At 44.5% G+C, this 23,873-nt stretch overlaps 2 protein-coding genes across 2 annotated transcripts in view; both read right to left on the bottom strand.

Annotated features, from left to right (window-relative positions):
* PGL1 (6-phosphogluconolactonase 1) overlaps positions 1-9,510 on the bottom strand; it is a 61,709-nt gene extending 52,199 nt beyond the window's left edge. Inside the window, exons 1-2 of the mRNA XM_086526307.1 lie at positions 9,030-9,510; positions 8,775-8,910 (exon numbers count right to left, since the gene is read on the bottom strand). Of these exons, the coding sequence (XP_086382433.1) occupies positions 8,775-8,910; positions 9,030-9,364 (471 nt within the window). The 5' untranslated portion in view covers positions 9,365-9,510. The remainder of the gene's footprint in view (positions 1-8,774; positions 8,911-9,029) is intronic.
* On the bottom strand, positions 1,487-6,981 carry LOC147443496 (uncharacterized). Its single transcript, XM_086526306.1, has 2 exons — positions 3,401-6,981; positions 1,487-3,296 (listed from the first exon to the last, which is right to left on the bottom strand). Exons 1-2 carry the CDS (start codon positions 3,892-3,894, stop codon positions 2,795-2,797), a joined length of 996 nt encoding a protein of 331 aa, XP_086382432.1. The 5' UTR covers positions 3,895-6,981; the 3' UTR covers positions 1,487-2,794.
* Positions 9,511-23,873: the final 14,363 nt, after the last annotated feature.

Raw genomic sequence — 23,873 nt, 5'->3', positions numbered from 1 at the left:
TGTACATGGACATATGCATCACTTCCAAAGATCCGAAAATGGGAGACGTCGCACTTCTTACCAAAATAAGCTTCGAACATGGTCTTATATACCTAGATGAATCCAGGATAAGCCCAGATTCACCCTTGAAAGAAAGTGCAAGGTATAGACCCATGGTAGTCACCCACAAGACAATATAACCATCAGCTCCATCATGCATAGTATTGACTAAATACCACGACATCCCCACTAACGTCGTCAGTGCCCAATAGTGGGTGTAGAACTAGGTACTCACATATGCTCCCCAACACAACACACACCAGACGCACACACACATGAGCATACATCAACACAAAGTTCAGTGTGCTGAGTTTCTGTCATGACTCCGGAGATCAAGGGCAGACTCGGCCATAATGAAGCCTAGCACTAAAAGAAGCATTAAATCGGAAAAATTAGCACAAAAATGAGGTAGTTGATCTTGCCTGTGTGAGGATTCTAGGTACTAATCCTTAATTAAATACTTAAACTCATGATTACGACTTAAGAAACTTGAACATGGTCTTGCCTGTGTGAGGATTCTAGGTACTAATCCTTAATTAAATACTTAAACTAATGATTAAAACTTAAGAAACTTGAACTGAACTCAGAAACAAGACTCAGAAGACTCTGTGTTTGATTGATTGAATGATTGCTTGAAACTGAGACAATAGGCTCCTTATATAGGAGACGAAGAGACACAAATGAAAAGACACATCTCATGGTGCAGAGACGCGACTTTAGACGTAAAGACACATCCTTTTAGCGAAGAGCTGCAACCATTGGACAAAGAGTCGCACCCATAGAGCGAAGGGGTGTGGCTTTTGGCGAAGAGGCACGTCTCTTGAGCGAAGGGTCGTGACCATCCAAGTGTACGGGTTCTCCTTGGCATGGCACTTTGCGTATCTACAACTAGGAGTAGATGTAATACTGCAACATAGTCACAATCGTGACATTCCCTCCCTCTTTAAATAAAACCCAACGTAGATGAAGAAAACTCCAAGAGAAGGAAATGTATTTTTTGTAGTGCTTTTGCATCCAAAGCTCTAACTGTCAAGTCCCATGTCATGGCACTGTTATTGACCATGTCTATTTCGCCAAACTTAAAACCAGAGTTACCCGGAACGCGGAACGGGAACGACGACGGGCCTCCCTGCGGAACGGGGGAACGGGAACGGCGCGGAACGGCAGGCTAAAAAAGCACCCAAATTTTTATTTTTTTTGCGTTATGTGTTTGAATACAAGTAGTATTAGAGTCCTTTGACTCTAATACCCACAAAAAACACGATTCGAAGACTATTTAACCTTATTATGACTTGATTGGGATGTGAGGCGCCCAGAGTACATAGCCAGATGAACAACATAGCCAGATGAACAACAATGAGCAAACACAATGCCCATAGTACATACACAATGCTCTCAAATAATTGCAAGAGTAGTAGTCAGAGATAACACTTTGGAATTAATTATGGCTGACATAGTAACAAGCCTCAAGGGTCGCCAGCGGCCAAGGTGCTACAAAAAAACCAAAGGGGGGCAAAGTTCAAACCAAACTTCAGTGACCACAATACCAAAAGACTGAAGGTGACAAATACCATAAAGATGCTAGTAGCTACAAATGGCAAAGAGGGCAAGGCTCAAGCAGCCATACAAAAAGGTGGATAAATGGCAAAGACTCAAGACTCAAGAGCCACTAGCCTGAGAGGCCTCCCAATCCGTAGTAGCCGGCTGTAAATCATGCACATCCTCCCATTCCTCATCATCGAGGTCTAGGTCCGGCTCGATCTCAGCCACAGATGAAGTACTTGGTGTTGGTGGATGTACATCTCCACCCGCCTGAGAAGCCTCTTGCTCCATCTCCCACTGTGTAAAAGGATCTGTCTGTTTGTCTGTACTCTTGCAAAGCATTTTCAAATTTGCGCTGACGAAGACAAGATCATTAGCCTTCTCCACTCCAAGCCGATTTCTCTTCTTGGAAGCAATGTGGCTAAAGGTACTCCACAATTGCTCCAAGCATGAGGTACTAACTGACTGGCTGAGAATACGGATCGCCAATCTCTGAAGCTCAGGGCCATCATAGCCATAGTCCTCCCACCAAAGCACTGAACCTATTTTCCTGCGATCAATCTGAGCATCTGGACTGCCAAATGACCCCCGCATCTCTCTGTACTGTCTCAGCTGATCTCTGACAATGCGTCGCCCATCTCTGTCTAGAACCATCTTGTTTAAGATCTCTGTAAATTGGTTCATGACTTCCCTAACTGTCTCTTGCCCTGCACCTTGGAACTCTGGATCCACCATGTACGCTGCCCCGTGTAAAGGAGAGGCATATGAATTCCACCTCGAGCTGCAAAGCGCATGGATCTCCTCATATCACTCTGCGTTCGGCTCAAGCTGTGCAAGCTGCTCAATCATGCGGTCCATTGCCTCATAAATCTTGCCAATGCAAGGATCCATGCCATCCAGAACTCGAAGCAAATGAACCACCGGTTTTACCTGTGCATCTAGACTCTTGAGCTCCTTCCAGAACTCAAGATCCTCTGCCTTATCCTTGCACAAAATCCCTGCAACTGTCTTTGCATAGGGGGAGGTGGTGAACTCATCACTGATGAAGACCTGTCGGACCGCATTTTGACATTCAGACAGCCTGCGTACAAGAAGAAAGTTGAATGCAAAGCGGGTATCTGAATACTTAAGAAGCACTTTGCCGCCCGACCTCTTGAGGTACTCACTCCAAACCAAGTTGTGATTGTTGATGAAAGTAACCATCTTCACTGCATCAGCAATGACTGGAGCAATCCAGTCTAGCTTGCCGATGTCTTTTAGAAGGTTGTTCAAGCAGTGTGCCATGCAAAAGCACACTCACATGCGGATAGTGGCCCTCTATGATAGCTGCTGCTGCCCTGTTTGATGCCTCCCCATCTGTGACAAAGGCCACCACATGTTGCTCACCGATGGTTTCTATGGCCGCTGTCCACTCTGCAGAGAGGACATCGACGGACTTGCCACTCTCAGTGGCATCATGAGAGTGCACAAAGTACATCTCTCCACTGGAGTATGCGACGAGACCATGGATAGATCTCTTCCTTGTATCGCTCCACCCGTCAACAATGAGGGAAACGCCATGTTTTGCCCAAAGACGCTGAATGTTGAGGGTTGCTTGCTCCACGATAGCCTTCTCTCGATCGAGAAAGGTGGTTCGGAGAGCCTCTGAAGATGGCGGCACATAGCCGGTGCCACACTCTCCTATCCGTTGCACCATGACTTTCCAATACTCCGACCTATTTCGATCAAACATAGAAGAGGTTAGTATCAAAAAAGTGAAAACGACGATAACGGAAGAAATGAGAGAGAAGATTGATGAATCATAAAACAATGAACATACCTCATTGCGACAAATGGGATATGGTCGTGATAGAAGAATCGGGCCACGGCCGCATCCACCTCTTCCTTCTTCTTTGGGTCCCAAGAGGTGGCAAGGGTCTTTTGGCGACGAATTGGACCTTTTGAAGATGCACCAACACCTACACCGGGTAGAGACGAAGAAGGGAAAATGAGGGTCTTTGGATCAATACCTTTGCGTGCCGGCTTGGCTTTATGGTTGAATTGCCGATCCTTTTCCTCAAGCTCCTTCCTCTTCTCGATGGTTACGTTGGCACAAAATTTCACCTCATGTCCCGGCACTCGAAGAAAGTGTGCCCTCACTTTGTCATGCCCCCCTTTCCGCGTGTAAGAGCATAGCTTGCATCCCCATGCACGAGAACCTCCCGCCGCCGACAAGGTGCCCTCCGAGGTCACTTCATCCCACCACGACCATTCCTTCGCCTTTTGAGTGTTGCCTGCATGAACGGAGGGGGTTGAACGAGAAGAAGAGGCCATGGATGATGGATTATCCGTGAAAGAGAGAGCTTGATCTTGAACTTTGAGAGAGAGAGAGGGATTGAGAGAGAGAGGCTTGCCGCTTGATTCCGTGAGAGCTTGAGCCTTGAGCCTTGAAAGTTGAGGGTTAGAACTTAGAAGTTAGCCCAAGAGAGAGAGAGGTTGAGAGCTTGAGCCTTGAGGCATGCCGCAGCGCCACACTATGGCTTGAGAGTTGAGAGCAAGCTAGGGAGAATGAGCTTGGCTTGAGAGTTGAGAGCAAGGCTCAAGCAAGGGAGAATGGGCCTTGAGGCTTGATGAGTGTGTGAAGAATGGGGGAGGAGGGAGGCATTATATACTTTTTTGACTGCTGAAAATGGTCGTTGGCTGCCTAACAGTCATTTTTTTCAATTTCAAAAACTGCCGTTTATGGCCGTTGGGGCCGTTCCGGTCCGTTCCGTCCAGTTACAGCCCGTTCCGGTCGTCCCGTTCCGGTGACAGTTTCCAGCCGGAACGCCGTTCCGGCGTTCCAAGGCCCGAAATGTCCGTTCCCTGGTAACTCTGCTTAAAACTCATCATATCTGCAACTTGATTAGTGTCTTTGTCAAAGTCATTTGTAATTTCGAGCTTTGTTCAAGAAAAGATTGAATCTTTATCTGCTTCGAGTGAAACTATTGGTAAATTGACTCGAGTTTTTTGTTGAGTGATGACCATTGGTTGAAAATCTGCAAGGTATTCCATTGGTTTATTTGGAACAGTAAAATCCTCTTGAAGGGATGTCGTAGACTGAGACAGAGTAGTGTTTGGAGGTATATCCAGCTGTAAAGGTTTATCACTGGAACAAATTGTACCCAAAGATTCAATTGCAACGATTGAAGTCATGCTGCAAGAGTCTGCATCTGTTTTATCCTTTGTACCACTGAAGGTAAGGACTGGTATCTTCAAGTTTGAAGAATTATCATTCACCACTGCATTTGGTATCTGTTCAGAACAAAGACTGTATTCCACAAGGGCGGTGATGAGGCAACTTTTTCTACCTGGATCACGGCCATAGAAGGGGTCTTGTGCTTGTCCGTTGTCACACAAGAACCAGAATCTTCTGGTTCTTCAGCTGTTTCACCGGGTATTAAGGCTTCCAATTGACAAGGGGGAAGTTGAGGGAATTATTGCCTCTTAGACCTCTAAAGAATCCTCTTGCACAAGGAAAGGATCAATAAATCTTCAATTGTACCACCATCAGACAAGAAAGATTTAAATGTAGGGCATGGCTTACGAGGGGGAACTTGTCCAACATCGCGGCATTCACGACCCAATACTCGACTAGGGTCGGATATATGTGCCAGTAAATAAGCGCATCTTGATATTGCTGATGATCCTTTGGAAGCTTCATATTGCTGCTTCTGTTGCTGACGATTCCAATAAGAAGTTGGTTGCTTAGAACAACAACATTTCCAAGAATTCATGCTGAAACTTTTGATGCTCGCACGAAGGTACTTTGTGTCTAGTTGTCTCTGAGAAACCATGCTTTGGGTGAGAAAATTTGGGCTCGAAAACCTTTGGTTTGAGCGGTTCTTCCTGGTCAACCATTGAAGCTTCAGAAGAAGATGGCGGATAAGCAGCATGAATAGTTCGAGAAGCAGTAGGGTGACTTCGTGAAGAGGGTTGCATCTACATTTGATCCAAGCGAGTGAGTCGATGCGAGGCTTGTTGAAAGTGCTGCCATCTGCTCTTTGAAAACTGCTATCGGGTCCTCTGGTAAAATATTGTCGTCGCCATCTTGTGATTTGGCCATGTGATTGCTCAGCGCGAGTAATTGAAACTGTGTGGCGTGACGATGTCACATACCCACAATACTCCTGCTAGATGGGGTCTGCATCTGGTGTTGGTAATGGATCTTGAAGACGTTGAGGAGCAGGACCAGAGTCTATCTCTAGCAGGATCTCCTCAGGAAGATCGTCCATTGCACGTACATTGCACTTGTACTAAGGTGAAAGCATGTTAACCTGTCATGCTTTTTCATGTCCCGGACAATGCTAACTAGCACAATTTTGACATATGCTAGCTAGTACAATAACTTGAGCTACATCTCCAAGATCTATGACATATGATATATCAATAGAAAGCACTTGAAACAAGGAATCCAAATGTACAGCCTCCGACAAATTTTGATATTATTTGTAAAAAAATTACCGGACGCCCAACTTTTTGAAGATGTGCTAACTTAAAACTGCTCACTAGCACAAAAAGCACGACATGTTGACATGCTTTCACCCACTAAGAGAATCTCGCAAGCGTGTGAGTGCGAACAAGAGGGCTTGCTGGCTGAATGTGGTTATTGGAGCCATTGTGAGAGGCTGCACTACAGATGCATCAACACGAGCATGTTCGTACGATGCCAAAAAGGGGTGAAAACACAAGGTAAGTTTGTGCCCTGCAATAGCTGAAGGCTACTCCAACGCATGGGTAGCAGCCGATAGTAGCCATCAGATACGGGTCAATGTAGTGGCTACGCAAGAGCTTGTTGCTTAGGTACAGGACAGTGGCTACACAAGAGTTTCATGATGCAGCGTTGGGTTTTGGTTTTTTTTTTTTTATTCAACCTTTGGTGTCCACACTGCAGCGAGTTGGTTGGCCAATTTTTTAAAATTTTAATAAGGTAATCTGCAAAGCGAAACAGAGGTTGGCTGCCAACATAAAAATTCCCAGGTAAGAACTAAAACGCTGAAACGCTGCCACTCTGAAGGAAACGCTGCACACTATGGAGACGCCAAGAGGGTATGTTCCTTGGGGCAAATTTCTGCCAGCGAAGAGGTGCGAGGTGCAGCCAGCCGCAAGAGGTGGGGTCCGCTCACATCAAGGGGCATGGAACCGAGACGAAGAGACATCCCCCGCCAAAGAGGTGCGTGAATCGATCTCTAGCACATAATTTCCGCAACACTTTGTGGGTATGCCATGCCATTCAATATCTGTATAATTTGTGTTACAGATAGAGGGAAAATAGAATTACCTCCTTGTGTACCACCGAACGCCGGCTTCCATACAACTCCGGTAAGGGAGAGAAGGGAGGATAGGGTAGCGACGAGGGTGCGAGGCTCACAACCTTCGGGTCCGGGAAAAAATTTTGCTCTGATACCACTGTGAGGATTTTAGGTACTAATCCTTAATTAAGTACTTAAACTCATGATTAAGACTTAAGAAACTTAAACTGAACTCAGAAACAAGACTCAGAAGACTCTGTATTTAATTGATTGAATGATTGCTTGAAACCGAGTACAATAGGCTCCTTATATACGAGACGAAGAGACAAATGAAAAGACACATCTCATGGTGAAGAGACGCGACTTTAGACGTAAAGACACATCCTTTCGGCGAAGAGTCGCACCCATAGAGCGAAGAGGTGTATCAGTCGTCGAAGGAGTGTGGCTTTTGGCGAAGAGGCACGTCTCTTGAGTGAAGGGTCGTGACTATCCAAGCGTAGGAGTTCTCCTTGGCATGGCACTTTGCATTTCTGCAACTAGGAGTAGATGTAATACTACAACATAGTCACACAATCGTGACAGCTTGGAACTGAAGAAGTTGGAGATCGTTTATGGTATGAATTGCCGTCGCAATTGCCTCTGCCCATAAAGGCTGTGGCAAACCTCAATACTCAAGCATGGCCCGTGTCATTTCTACCACTATCCTATTCTTCCACTACGCAACTCCATTCTCTAAAGGGGATCCGGTATTCGCAAGCTCTCGCTTGACACCATTGTCCACACAAAATTGAATGAATGCTTTGAAAATAAACTCCCCACCTTTGTCCCATCGAATAGTCTTCAACACTTGATTGATTTCCTTCTCCACAAGAGAACGTCAATTCTTGAAGAGGCCAAATGCCTCATACTTGTGCTGTAGAAAATATACCCAAATAAAGCAGCTCAAATCGTCTACGAGCAACATGAAATAGAGAGCTTGCCAAGGGAGGAATCTGCATAGGTCCACAAAGGTCGATGTGAACCAACTCCAAGGCGGCAATGGCTTGGCGTGTAGCAAGCCTCTTAAATTTTAATAGATTCTCGACGTTGCTTCCACGAATACAAGTAATGCATTTGCCATGCTTACTCCCAACACCTAGTAAGCCTGTAAGCATCTGCTCACCAAAAGCAAGCCAAAAAGCATCATTGTTCAAATGACCAAATCTGTAATGCCAAAGATCACTTGTAGGTATCCTTGTTGCTAAAGAAAGAGCATGGAGCATGTAGAGTCCGTTCTTCACTAAGCCCCCTCTGATCTCCTTGCCGGATTCACAATCCCGAATAGATACCGCATCTTCTATAAAAATCACCTCCATGCCAAGCTTGCACACCTCGTACACAAACATAAGATGAAATCCCAGCTTCGGAGCATAAAGTACCTTGGGAGATGCATACCTCCTCTGTCATCGGGAATCAACTCCATAGATCCCTCGTTGTAATAGGAATTCCAGATTTGTCGCCAATAAAAATGGTAACGCAGTGTCGCCGCATGTTGGATAAAAGATCCTTCGAAGGTGTAATGTGTCGAGAGGCACCACTATCCAGAATCAAGAATAATGAACCGTGTCCACCATATGTGCCGTACCAAATAATATTAACCATTGCTTCCCACAAATGTCACTCCTCTTGTTAGGCACACCATGTGACAACTACTTGCCGGAGAGCATGTACATGATGTGTACAAATCTAAAGTAGCAAGAGGAAGCTATGGATGTACATTTGGATGGCAGGATTTTAAACTTTAGCTTTAGGCTGGTTTTGCAATTTCTCTTATACGAGGAGACAGGTTAATTGTATGTACTAACTACTTTGTTTGATCTCATAGGCCATATTTTTTAACCTCTCTCTCTCTCTCTCTCTCTCACAGAGTCAACAAAAGCGTACTTTGGAAAGGAGGCCATCTTTGGCGAGCTTATAATTGCTATCTTGGTGATTGCGAGGCACAACGCGCTCATCAGCCCAGAAGACATGCCATTTGGACCAGTCGATGGTCTTAAGGTAAGGAGGTTCACAGAGCTTGCTGAAAGTATCGAAAGAGAAAAACAAAAGGGGTATGCATGTTAGTAGAGGAAGCTCCTTCTTGCAGGGGATGGATCGAGAGAGAGAGAGAGAGAGAGAGAGAGAGAGAGAGAGAGAGACCTCATTGTGCTGATGAGGGAACCCCCAGAAAGGGCAACGGAGAAGGCCCCCCTCTCCTTCACAGCCACATCAGATACCTCTGCGATGTAGTCGGCAAGGCTCGTGGCCAACTCTTGCAGCCCCTCAAAGACCCTGACGTCTCCGCGCTTGCTTGCCATGGCCGTAACTCGCCTTCTTCTCTCTGCCCGCACCAACAAGGGTCTATACGTTCCCCTGCTCGCTTCAAATGAGCGTGGAAAAGCAAGAAAAAAGGCGCGAGAATGGAACAATGCTTTAGGACGGTACTGCGGTGCCAGCAGCAAGTGCGTTTGTTGATGACAAGGAAGCAACGCCATCTTCTTTATCGGGGTTTCTATACAACACGTGTGTGTAGCTGCAGGGTCTGTTCTAAGGCCAATTTGGGCTATACAAACTATCAAATGAGTTTTCCATTAAAGATGAACTTGAACGGGTGCGCGTAAATTTCCAATCTCTGTCTCACCACACGCATCCGAAGCTTCTCTTCATGTTCTTCCCTGTCTCGCACTACGGCTTTCTCTCCACACATGCACCACACAAGGCCTCGGAAGCTCGCCTCGTGATTCTTGTAATGGTGGCCTGTTTTGCAGCATCATTTCTAAAGTGAATAGGTTCAAAGAAACTAGCTTGTTTTGCATACAATCTCTTCCGATATTCGCAAGGGTTCTTCTTCTTCAATAAGGTCCGCAACCATTGTGAAAAATGATCATAAATCTCATAAAGATGGAGATAGCAACCCAACAAGTCCATCAACGACATCAGAAACCATGATTATGTCGTACTTGGTATTGTTACAAGAGACCATAAACAAGCAAGGTGAAGATGTGGTCCAAAAGTCCTTTGTGTACTTGCAATGGAGAATTGTTGCTGAGAAAGAGTTTCTCAAGAGGGAACTTGAGATGTAAACAACACGCTTGATACAACTTGAAGATGAAGTCGAAGGATATAAATGCTTTCTTGCTAATTTAATTGCTTTGAAGAAACGCATAAGCAAAGTGAAGCCTGGCCATGTGTTGAAAAAGGAGAAGTTTGACACCAAAAGTCGTGATGTAAGTGAAATGAAAATGCACAATCAATTCTTGGACTGATATATGTAGTAGCAATGGAGAAGTGATTGTGTTGCTAGAATGAATTGGTCACTCTAATAGGTATTCCAGGTTGGAAATTCAAAGTCAGATGTCAGATCAAATAGAGAGACAACAGATTCAAATTTCAGTTGAGCATAAGGAAACCATATATAAATTGAACTAAAAGTACAAAGTCAGATGTTGAACACAATGTAGTGGAGCTAATATATTCAGATAATGATATAGAAGTACAATTGACATTGAGTGCTGGATTAAAATAGAGCTTCATTACAATAGGAGCAATAGCTCGATGACTACAAAGACTCGAGATAGCCCAACGGAGTGCCTTCTTGTTGGATTAGGACCAATCCTCTGGAAATCTTCCAAAGTAGAGAAAATCATACACATCTTGCCACTGGATCTTTCCCATCTGTTTTCATATTCTTGAATAATTCAACATCGATTGGTTCATCTTGTAGTGATGTAGCTGAAAGTCCCTCATTACCTTTGGATAAAAAATTAGCACCGCAGTGAGTTTTTTCTCGACTTGTGGAAGATCTTGAATTCAAACTCCAGTAGAAACATCATCCATCTGATTGACCATCCTTGAGTCACCAGCTTGTTAATAAGAAAGATGATTGACCATCCATCTTGATGATCTACATAGAAGTGGAATAACTTCGCTAGATAGTTTCTAAATTTGGTTGCACTAAACACCACTCTCAATGCTTCCCTCTCTGAGTCGTGGTGTCACATGCACATGGCTCTATGTGCCACATGGACATGTTTCATTGACTTTCAGAGCCATTTTTCCACTATCTCTCGGTAGAAGTGTCTAGAATCCTAGGAGGATTAGTGCTATTAATTTTTGAGCCTGTTCAATAAGATCTAAATGTTTGGACTGTTGTGGTAAAGGCGTTGCACCTTTGCCTAGGGCCAAACGTCCGGTGTCCAGTCGCCCGTCCATCGTATGTACATACCCTTATTCTTTGTATATGAAGAATAAGGAGATCCTCACTCGCTAACACTTCCAGAGGTTGCTCCACCCACACTATTGTGCTTCTCCCCTTCCCCACACGCACCGCTCCACACCAAAGCGCGCACACATCCGCGCACACGCGCACTCATAAGTGGTATCAGAGCTACGGCTTGGCAGCGGCGGCAGGTGCTCTCTTTGTGGCAATAGAGCTTCCATGGAGCTCGATGCTTCACGACACCAAATTGGAGTGGTTCGGGGCGGATCCGGCACGGATCGGGCGAGATCATGGATCTCGACACCCCCACGCGCGCAGCCCCTCTCGGGCATGTGGAGAATCTTGAAGGAATTCAAGGCATCTCTGCAATGGGCAGAAGAGAATGGTTGTCTATAGAGCTTGGTAGAGCTTGAGGCAATAAATCAAGCAAAGGCAAAAGATGCAGGTCTGCAAGCTCGGAAGCAAAAGAGCACGGGAGTGTGGTGTAGATACACACACACACACACACACACACACACACACACACACAGTGTGCTTGACTCAACAGCTCACGGGCAAAAGATGCAGATCATCAAAGAGCTAGTACAAGCATTAGTGCAGTGAAATCGAGGGCTTTGAGCAAGACTTAAGGCAGCGCTGTAGTAGAGCTCACAAGCAGGAAATTGAGAGCACTTCGATTGCATGCAAGGAATTGTGAGCAGCTTGATCTTGTGAGCAGAGCATGGGAGCTTGGAAGTGTGTGTACACACACACACACACACACACACACACACACACACTTACATAGGATGTCTTGTCGGTGTGGATGACTTGCACACCTACTTAGAAATATACCTTTCCAGGTAATTGTACCTTATCTCGAGCTTAAGGCCACTTTTTGGGGCACATTATCGGCTCATTTTTTATTTTTGTCATAACATCCTTGAGCTGTAATATGCTCATAGGAGTGGCGATGGTATTTAATGATACCCATGTAACATATTGGAAATTTTCTCTTCCATGTCTTTCTCAAATAATGAGGTGAATGTGGCGAGGTGGCCTACGCTTATTAAACCTCCCGTCAAATCACTCTGCACATCGCATCTCTCTGTCAACTCACCCACCGCGTGAAGGATTGTGCTGGCAGGCTGGCTGGCTTACACAAGTTTATATCCTTGGGAAAATTTATGAGGTTGTGCATGTTACACCAACCCACACTACATGAGCCCTCATAACTCCCTCTCTCAGCTGCCTCATTGGGCTCATAACTAAGCATGGGAATGTTTTCTCTAACTTTCAAGTGCACATAGATGCCTTCTTTTTTCACTCACCGGGCCACGCTCTGAGATTGCACAGAAGTACCACTCAACACGCGCACACACACACACACACACACACACACACGTACACACATTTCACCACCTACTGGTACTAATTTTTTCAAAGCTTAGTTCACACTTGCTGGCACACACACACACACACATTGAACCGCTTGCTGGTAGCCACTTTTAAGCAGCAGATTAAGGAGTATTTTGTTTCTCGATACTCTAGGTTCTATTTAAGGGGACCTACTACTCTTGAAACATGGGATAGGACCCTTAGAAGGGTATGATGGCTACAAAGCGTGAAAAAATTACTTATTACGAACTTTTACTATGCCGTGAAGTGCTTGGGTTTGACCTACTGTGCATTGCGGGCGGCTACTCTTCCACATTTCCCCAAGGGGAGCTCGATCTACTTAGGATACACTGTAGACGATCAGCCATGAGTGAGTGCGGCCGTCCTTCTTCTATTTAAAGAGGTGAGGACGCATTCTACCCCTCACTTAGCTTTGTGTGTGTTTTACTTGCGTCAAGAGTAAGGAATGTGTATTTTTTCATCTCTATTGCACCAAGCATGGAGCTTATAACTCAGCCAATGCAGGTCGGTCACTAAGCTTAACATCAATAATCTTGTTACTATCATTTTTTTGATTAAATAGTAAAGCGTTGTTTTATAAAAATGCCTATACTTAGCAAATGGTGTACTTAAATAGTCTGGATGACTATACTTAGCACAACATAATATAAGTGATTGGACCTCTGTTTTGTGGGCTCTGTTCCTCGATCTACAACATGGTAAGGACCACTACAGTGGTCGGCTTTGATTGGCATTACATGATAAAGATGGTTCCTTTTGGGAGCATTACTATGATACTATTTACTGTTATTTTTTGAAGCTGATCATTATTTAACTGTAGGTACATAAAAATTTGAAAAAAAGGGGTTTTTCATACCCGTTATTCACGGTTTTTTCCTACCTAATATTCACAGTACTTAAATAGTCGGGATGACTATACTTAGCAGGACATGATATAAGTGATTGAACCTCTGTTTGGTGGGCTATGTTCCTCGTGCTACAGTATGGTAAGGACCACTACAGTGTTCGGCTTTGACTGGCATTACATGGTAAAGGTGGTTTCTGTTGGGAGCATTACTATGGTACAATTATTGGGTTTTTTTTTAAATTGGTCATTACTTAACTGCAAGTACATAATTTTTTTAATTAAAAAAAGGGGTTTTCCATACCCGATATTCACTGTTTTTTGGCACTTAAGCAAAAAACTTTTTTTTTTTTTTGGGGCATAATTTCTCGTACAGCCTGATGAAATTAAAACCACCGTGTGGTGGCCTTGGTAAAATATGGCACTTCTGAGGAGTAACGTTCCTTGCTGTTTAAAACAAGTATAATACATCATATGAGTTCGCTAAGTCTATATAGTAAGGCCGCTACTACTGCTTACTGTGGTGCAACATTATACATGGATTGGGGGTTAGCCGATTGGCTTGTGGCATACTCACTATACCTTTTTGAAAACACACACTTAATTTTTTACACTTGGTCTAGCTAGGCATCGTGTTTATATCTAAAGATCTCTGCTAATAGGCTTACTCATCAGAGTGAAGGTAAGTAACATTTGAGAAAGGAGAAGGACATAAAACCTTAATTAGGGTTAAACTTTATCTATAAATACTAAAAAACTTGTTGATTATTCTCAAAACAAATATAATTTATATTGCTTTTGCTTTATAGCAAAGTGAATATGAAGCTTCATCAATGGAGCTAGTTCTAAAGGTAGTATGACCTTCTAAAAAACCTTTACACTTTGGGTGATAAAATAAATACAAAGCAGTTGTCCTTACAAGATTTCACAGACACTTTTGATAAGGGAAGTACTTCTGATATCTGTATACTGGAATGAAACTTCATTCATATAAAAATTGTACAAAGATGATTCTGAGACTGAGTTATTTTTGTACTTATCATTCCTTCTCTCTCCCAAGCCAGCTGTCTTTGAATATCAATTATGTCTTATTATTTATGGTAAAGCACCTACACACACACACACACACACACACACACACACGGGGCACCTGTGTCGTTGCTGGCTTGCCAGGGTGGTGCCTCGCCCATATCCTTCGGCCATCCTTGTTAATACTGCAACTTCGCATATTCAACACACCCCCTGCTCGCATGTGAAGGAGATCTTCCCGGTGTCCTTACTCCACTCGCGTATGCTTCTCTGCAAGCAGTCTCAAAGATCTTCCATACTCGACAGCCCATATGGAGAGGTATGGTCTTGGAGCTTACCACCTTTGTACATCTTTCAACATAGGGATCTAATACCCACACACCCACACCTTCATGCATGCGCGCGTACACACACACACACAATTCAGTTGTGAACATACTCATGTTTTTTATTTACTCACACACTTTTTGTCTCTCCTATCTTGCAACAAATCTAAGTATGTCCACTAATCTAAAATGACTACAAACACACACACACACCTTGTTGCTCGCACATAAACACACATTTACGCTCTCTACTTGTGCATGAATGGTTACCTCACACACAAACACACACATGCACACACATAGATGCACACACACACACACACACACACACACACACACACTTGCATATGATCCCTTACTGCCATACGCAACCTGCTTGGTCTTGAGCGTGATGGACTTTGCTCACAAGGTGTCTGACTTTGCTTACCCTGGTTACTCAAAACTGATTAGCTCATCCACACTACTCAAGGAACCCCATTATACTCGCAAGGAGTCCCCAGATGCTTGCCTTCGACCACTCACGTCTCATACAAAGTATCCATACATAGTATGCACAAAAGCTTGCGACACCCAAGTGATACCAGAAGGAATTCTCGCTTTTGTAATCCTTTCCAACACATGGCTCAAGCTGGCATTTGACTACTTACGTAGGTGTTCATGTACCTACTTAGAATCTGGTTATATTTAAGTCTCCAAGAAGATCATGGTAAGGAAATTGTTGGTAGACATACCCAAAATGGTATCTTGTTTAAAGTTATTTATATATTTAGATCATTATGCTGGACTGTCTCATGGCTTTGTATGAAGAGAAAAGACATTGAAGTTATAAAAGTTTCACATATTACATTGCAGGACAGAAAAGATGTGTTGACCTAGCCTTAAAATATATCGTAGTGTGTCTCGATAAAGATAGCAATCTGGCTTTTTGTACAACAATTCATTTTGCAAAATAAAATGCATAAACTTATAAACTTAAATGCATTGAGAAATCTATGGTTTAATGACTTTTGCTTTCAAAAATTAAGAAGGAATTTGGGTATAAGCCATGAATGGTGAGCCGTTAACCTCCCATGGAGGGTCTCATTGTGAGATGGCACAAACTAAGTTTTTGAAAATTTGTATGATTTACAAACAAGATGCTGCCCGATTTGGCTAAGCAGGTAATGTTAACCGTACCTACCGAGAACTGAATCTCTTTATTCAAGCTGGAGTGACATAGTGACTCCTATCAACAAGAACAAAAAAAGCTTGCCTCAATTGGTAGCTACCTTTCTGAATGGCGTATGCATGCACTAATTTGACAATGGTGGCTAAAGATGAAGAGCTAAGAAGAGCACTTCGATTACAATGCAAGGAATTGTGAGCAGCTTGATATTGTGAGCAAAGCATGGGCTTGGAAGTGTGTGTACACACACACACACACACACACACACACACACACACACACACACACACACACACACACACACACACAAGGGCGTTCTGTGCAGAGCTCGAGCAGCTCTGTTAAGTGTGCAGGAAATTGAGTAGAGCAGGTGCAATTGGGAAAATTGAAGGCATTTGGGGTAATGTTGGAAGCAATTGAGGGGAAGCATTGGATGAGCAGCTGGCTGTGTCTAGATATTGGACTCTAAGTGATGTGGCACACCTTAGAGCCAGCCAAATGTCACGCTTAGCAACCGATCAAGCCAGTTGCCAGTCATTTTCTGTGCCTTAGAATTTTTCAAGGCAGCAGGGTAGGGGGGATGTTTAAACCAAAAGGGTGATTGGCCAAGGGAGGGTTTGAACGCACATCCACGCTATTAAACTCTAGAGCTCAACCACTACACTAACGACGTTGGATGCTCAATCCCCACTTGCAATCAGCTATAGATTAAACTAAAGAGCAGGTTGCACCCACGTGGAAAGAGGGGGGGGGGGGGTTCGTTTATGTGTACGGGCACCCCCGGTCACCGGTTGTGCCACTTACACAGAGAGTTTGATTATAAGGACCAGCCCGAGCAGCTTGACACATAGTAGTGCAGCAATCCTCGGCATCAAAGTGTGTGGTGGTGGTATACAAATACACACACACACAGAGTTAGTTTAGCATTTCAAGCTTTAGCTTCGCGAGACTGGGATCGTGCTACGAGGAACTCTCGACAATAGATTTTGACATTAGCAACATCGTTAACAATGTCCAGTCTTGACAGAGAATTTTAAAAAAATAAAGAAATACTCTCTTGGGTTTGTGTGTAAGAGAGCATACACACACACAGGCACTATCTCGGGCACCGAAGAGAGAGGGATTTCCGATGTGTCGCATACACATATGTTCAAGGATCTTGTCTTGATGGCTTGGCATCAACGTGGCTATGCCGATAAGCGGATTGGCTCCAAAGATCAGCTTCTTGACATCGGGCCTATGGTCGGGCAATTCTCGATCTGATGTTCGGTGAGCAATTTCCACCGAGCGGTTTTCCTCTATGGCTGCACATCGGCTCAGCATCGGTTTCGACCTCGACCAGATGGCTACAATGATTTTGTCTAGCGGGGTAGAAGTTGACATCAAGCATTTTCTCGACTTCGAGCACAGGTGGCCACAGTATCGGCGCTTTTGCCCGATGATGAAAGACGGCATCGACGACATTTTCCTCGGCTTCTACGTAGCGAGAGTGAGTGAGAGCATTTCGGCTCTCCACTAGTGTAGCTTTGCTCACGGCTCCCTTCCCACACCCATTCCGGAGCGGATTTGGCTCCGAGGGACATCCCCGACTTTCCGACCTAAACATTAGTAGGAGATGGTAGAGCGAGAGTGGCATCGACTCTCCCCTACCCCTGGAGCGACCCGGCATTTTAGCTTTGACGATTTTTCCCAGTTTTTGGCTTTGATGGCAGATACTGACACTACGGCTCTGAGGGCCCATTTTGGAGCGGGTTTTTTCTCGAGCGCACTCAGCTCTTGGCGGGTGTTCCCAGTTGACGAGTTTATTGATCGATGAGGTAGCATGTGCCAATTTCCCAACAGTTTTGCTCATAGGTTGCACAGTCTTTTGGAGTACATCTAATGTGGCACATGTAGTGCTCATGTACGATTGTGTGGAGCATTTTAATGAGCTTTTTTGCACAATTGTGCAGTTGTATGCTATGTACGCGTTTTGTGGATACATCTTGAGCTAGGTGTAGCTCACAGGTAGCGGGTTTATAGGTTTGCAACCTTTTCTGGACAGGTATACGTCCATAGAGCCACTCAGTCAAGAGTGAGTCAGTTTGCCAAGCTTTTGGCATTGCATGTAGACCATTTGTGGATCTGTTTACTGAGACACTGGGTGTTTGTCTTCATGCGATTTGGTGAGATTTTTTGATTTTTTCCTCAGTTTTTAGGGAAAACTTTGTCAGATTTTTCCCAAATTTTTTGCCATGGTTTATGCGTATCCGCAGTTTGCTTTTGATGGTTTAGTGGTCGAGCATGACTCCCACTTTTGATAGGTTTTGTCAGCTTGGACACAGGTTGGTGTTCTTATATCCGCTCTTGCAGGAGAGAGGATTGCGTATGCTTGTGTGGCTACAAACAAATAGTTGCAGGTTTCATAGTTTTTTTTTCCAGAGTTTGTAGGCAGTTTCTCTTGTGGGATGCGCTTTGAGCTAGTTTACTCTCTACTTGCATATATGTGTTAGGTAAAGGCGGTGTGCCTTACCGTGCTTTGCCTGTGTCTATCGGCCAATGTCCGACCGCCCACATTTATCTCCTTATTCTTTATACATACAAAGAACTTATTCTTTATACATACAAAGAATAAGGAGCTCTCACTCATTCTCACATTGTGCTCATACAATGAGATTTGTGAGGGTGCTCCACCCACACCGGCTTGTGCTCTTTCCCCTTTCCCGCACGCATGCACCGTGCACACACGCACTCATCAACTGGTATCAGAGCTACAGCTAGGCGGCGGCAGCAATCTCTCGATGGCGACGAATTTCGGTGCTTGGCGGTGTCGGATCGGAGGCGGTTCGACATGAATTCAGAAAGTTGATCTCAGAGATCAAGGTAACAAGAGCTTACACTCCACTAGGCAAAAGGGGAGAGAGAGACCAAGTTTTCTGTGAGCTAAGGACACTGAGAAGCAGGCCACTCAGGTTTGGCAGTAGTTCAATATTTTTGCTATAACTTGAGCTAGGAAGCTCCGATTTCAAATCTTTTTTTTATCAAAACATAGATCTCTTCAAGATCTACAACTTTGTAGAAGAAATTGTTTTCTGATTCGGAGTGCAAGTGGGTCAAAAATCCAAAACACAGAGACTTTGTTTTTCAAGCTAGCTCTGTGTACAACTGCTTGGAGAGTGAAAGGAGATTGAGAGAAAGCGTACTGTGTGAGAACACACTGGCTACATGCGGACGAGTAAGCCCGACCTTATACGACATCGGTTCGAGTTTGGTCTTCTAGCGTCGTCTATGGCCTCGAGCATTGACGGCTCGGCTTGGCGCATCGGTTTAGACATCGATTTGCGGCTATTCGACTAGCGCGCTTTCGCTCGAGCGGCGGCAAAAGCCGACATCGAGCACAGACAGGCATAGCATTGGCACTTCCGCTTGGCGACGAAAGACGGCTCCGGTGGCCATCCCTGGCTTTACGACCTCGATGGTCATCTCCAATTTCGGCTTCAATGGCACATACCAATAGATACGGCTCTAACGAGCCATTCCAGAGCAGCTTTTTCCTTGAGCACACACAGCTCTTGGACAACGTTTTTGATCGACGTGTTTACCAATCGATGAGGTAGTAGTTGTCAATTTCTCAGCGGTTTTGCTCACAGGTTGCAGTGCAGCTTGTGTGGAGCACTAGAGAGCAATTTTTTGCACAGTTCGGTGCAATTTCATGCTATGTACGCATATGTGAATACAACTTGCGCTGAGATAGCTCGTAGGTAGCAAATTTACATGTGTTTTTGGATAGGTACACATCCATAGAGCCACTCGGTCAAGAGTGAGCCAATTTGCCAGGCTTTTGGCAGCGTATGTAGACCATTTGTGGATCTGTTTACTGAGACACTATGTGTCTAGTTTTCATGCAATTTGGTGAGATTTTTTGAGTTTTTGCTCAGTTTCCAGGGAAAACTTTGTCGGATTTTTTTCCAGATTCTCACCATGGTTTGCACGTATTCACAATTTGCTCTCTGATGGTTTATTGGTCGAGTTGACTTCCATTCTGGCAATTATCTGCAGTTTTTTGGCTTGCGGTTTGCGTTGAGTTTTGACTATTTCGCAAAGGAAATTTCTCGCCATAAAAGTTCGTAGTATTATGCCATCTTGTACAGTTGTTGATATATTCCCACTTTGATAGTGATTGAGTGCTTACTCTCACTTTGACAGATTTTGACAGGTTTTGTCAGTTTGGACACAGTTTGGTGTTCTTGTACCTACTCTCGCAGGAGTGAGGATTGTCATTGTGTATGCTTGTATGGCTACAGATAGACAGTCACAGGTTTCACAGGTTTTTGGTGATATTTTTGCAAGCAGTTTCTCTCGTGGGATGCATTTTGAGATAGTTTTCTCTCTACTTACGTATATGGTTATGCGCTTTACGCTCAGTTGAGCAGTTTGTCCCAGTTTATGCTTGCAGAGTTTGCAAATTGTGGAGTTGCTTTTAGGCATATGTTAGCGTCATATTTGATGCGATTGATCATGCTTTTGAGCATTGTGTAGTGGTTGAGTTATCTCCCATTTTGTTTGCCATAGTTTTTGGCATGGATATGGAGATGCTTCACATTAGAGGTGGTTCTCCCTCACGATCGCGACTGACATGTTGGCGCTACGGCCACGATGGACATATTAGGCACTGTTGCTTCAGGTGTATGAGCTAGTGAAAGAGGCAGATGCATGGTGCTACTATGAGGATAGATGCTAGAGAGTATGCATGTGATGGCCATGTCACTTTTGAGTCTAGCTTGCCTTCAGACTACTTTGTGTCTTGGGATAGCACATTGTCTACTCGTTTTCTACTAGACGAGCATGCAATTTTTCACATGACGCCACGTCGTGATTTGTTTTGCTCTTTCTCTAGTGGGAGACTTAGTTGTGTGCAGTTTGCTGATGGTTCAACATATGATATACAGGGTGTTGGAGATGTCTGCATGTCTTTACCTAACGGTGCATTGCTTACGCTATGAGATGTACGCTATATACCAGGACTCAGCCAAAGTCTCATTTCAGTGCGTCAATTTTGCAGAGTAGTAGACATTGTGTACCGCTTGGAGAGCGGTCATTTAACATGCATAGGGGATCAGTGGTGATATCTAGAGGTGCTAGGAGTGGTCTGGTATACCCTTTGCATATTTATGACACACGAGGTGGTGTAGTCATGTTTGGAGCGAGAGATGAGGCGTGTCTGTTTTGTGGATATGCTGCATGGAGAGCAGATTGTGCATTTGTGTTGTGGTGGCATTCACACAGACAGTGGTCAGTCATCAATTGAGGTGACATCAGTTGAGCGAGAGACCGATGCATTGTTCCATGATGCACCTGATACATTTGAGGATGATAGTGTCCTTCAGATAGTTGTGTGTGATTGTACTGGTGCTGATTTTTTGATTTTGCAGTCATTCTCAGCAGATATGCCTTTGCTAGACGATGCTGACATGGTGATGCATAGTCAGGTGGTTCCTGATAAGGATGCACATGGCACTGAGGTTGCTTGACAGGCATAGGTTGGCACACATAGTGCTTTTGTCAGCTTTTGGGTCTCTCATGTCTGACCTTTTGTTCTCGAGACCTGATCTTGCTTATGCGGTTGGTGCATTTGCAGTGGGAGTGGTCAGTCGTGCGATGATTGACACTGGCATTGTGCATTGTGGAGCCATGCAAGTCGTCACTTGATACTTGCATCAAGAGTGTCATCGTAGCTCTAGCTCTAGTGGTATGCATGTTGCATCTACACTAGAGCGGTTACAGAGTGAGTCAGTGGGCATAGGTTGAGAGCCATCTTCTCTCACCTCTTGTATATACTAGTTGTAGGCTAGTCTTCTCGCCACTTATTGGCACACAGCCTTTAGTGGGAGAATGTTAGGTAAAGGTGGCGTGCTTCACCGTGCTTTACCCGTGTCTATCGGCCAATGTCCAGTCGTCCACATTTATCTCCTTATTCTTTATACATACAAAGAATAAGGAGCTCTCACTCATTCTCACATTGTGCTCATACAGTGAGATTTGTGAGGCTGCTACACCCACACCGACTTGTGCTCTTTCTCCTTTCCCGCACGCACCGCACCACGTGTGCATGCACGCATCCGTTCACACACGTACTCATCAATATGGTTATGCGCTTTACGCTCAGTTGAGCAGTTTGTCCCATATTATGTGCTTGTAGAGTTTGTAGATTGTGGAGTTGGTTTTATGCATACGTTGTCAGGCATTTTTTGGATGAGCATAAAGCTAGTAGATCATGCCAAAAAGCTTGCTAACTAGCCTCATGTATATATGTGTACATAGTGCTTCGAGTCTTGGGAATGACCATGTAAAAATTCATGTACAAAGGTTTGGTTTTTCTGGGCTTGGGTACTAGTGTTTTGGGTTGTTCGAGTTTCCAAAACATGTGTTGGACGGGTGACTCACACACCCATGAAGTGCATGCAAACACTACCTAGATCAACATAATGTCAATCGAGGACACAGATGACACGATAGGCACATGGAGGAAATCTCTTTAGCTTGTCAGGCTGAGACCATCCTACACATACAACACTCTGGAAGGCCAACTAAACCACAATCAAGAACCTCACTGCCCTCAACTACACCACCTAGCCACATACACACATACACACATACAGAAGGTAACTCACCTAATCATGCCAGATTCATACGAAACTTAAGGAATACCATCCCCTCACTAGGATACACTTGTCCCTAAGCTTCTACACTCAAAACCCTCACTCTAAACCCATCTGCGGAAAACGCGTAGGATGACAGAGCTGAATTTTGAAAGTGCCCGAAATTGAAATTTATGAGTACCTATGCATAGCTTATGTCGCCACGATTCTATAGACTACTAGCATGCAGAAAACAGACATCGTTTGATACACTTACGGCCACAAATAGCTCGTAGATGCATCGGCGTGTGCGCTTCGTCTCGCATGGAATGCTTGGCGTTGTCGCGTAGCTCTCCTCGAGCCTACAACAATGGTGCAGTCGGATCTCCAATGTGTTGAGCGAGCCGGGCGTAGTGAGAGGATAAAGGTCACGCTCACTCTCTTTCTCTCTCACACACAGTAGACGGCAGCGCTAAAGTTTTGATTATGAAAAAAGTCTTTTTACAAAATGACCTAGGTACCTTATATACTAAGGCTAACCAAAAATGGGTTTGAAAGGGTCAAATGGCTTTGTATTTACAATCTGGAAGTGCCATTGCACCCTGTCTTCTGAAACTAGAATAACTACTCATTACAAATGATGTTTATAGCCATAATCCGCAGCATTTCATAACTCGCAAAAGATAAGACTTTGGTACGAAACTTGAGTTATGTTATGTTGTTGACCCGGTGGTCAACAACATGGTTTTCAATAAGTATTTTTAGCCGTGCTTTATAGCTTGTGAATCGGACTTGTACATCATGAGTTATGTGTGTCCGAAGCGGGCGGTCTCGACTTAGAAAGTGGTTGCAGATGCATGCGACAAAGGCAACTGGGCCAACTTGATGATCTAAAATTAAAAATACTGAGATTTTAAATTTCTAGAGATAGCCGGAGTAATGGGCATCAACTCGTGCTTTACGACGCCGCATTTGGTGGCCGGAGGGGTGCGCTATGCCCCTGGGAAGTTGGTCCTGAGAAGGGGTCAAGCTGGAAATTTTCTGTGGGAAGGAGGGAGTTGAAAAAGTGTGGGAGGAATGTGCCATGTGGCAAGGAAATAATCCCACATAGGGGAACTTGGGCTCAAGGCAAGGGGTATAAAAGGGGGATTGGGTTCCCATTTGGGGTGTATCAAAGGAGAGAGGAGCTTGGGAGAGGCTTGGCTATGGGGGCTCATGGACTCTTGGGAAAGAAGGGGCACCATTTTGAGTTACCACTTAGTTGCCCAGGCGCCTGGCCATCTTTTTGGTCCCATGGACATTTGCTCCCACCCCCTTCCTTGGCCCAAAAGTCACCGGCTGCCCAGTTCTTACCCAAATTGAGCCCAAAAAAGGACCAATTAAATGGAGCCTTGTCCGAGAGCCTT

Source organism: Adiantum capillus-veneris, chromosome 13 (genome assembly GCF_014529385.1).
Source record: "Adiantum capillus-veneris isolate H3 chromosome 13, ASM1452938v2, whole genome shotgun sequence".
Lineage (NCBI taxonomy): Eukaryota > Viridiplantae > Streptophyta > Polypodiopsida > Polypodiales > Pteridaceae > Adiantum > Adiantum capillus-veneris.
This window is presented reverse-complemented; position numbering and strand designations above follow the sequence as displayed.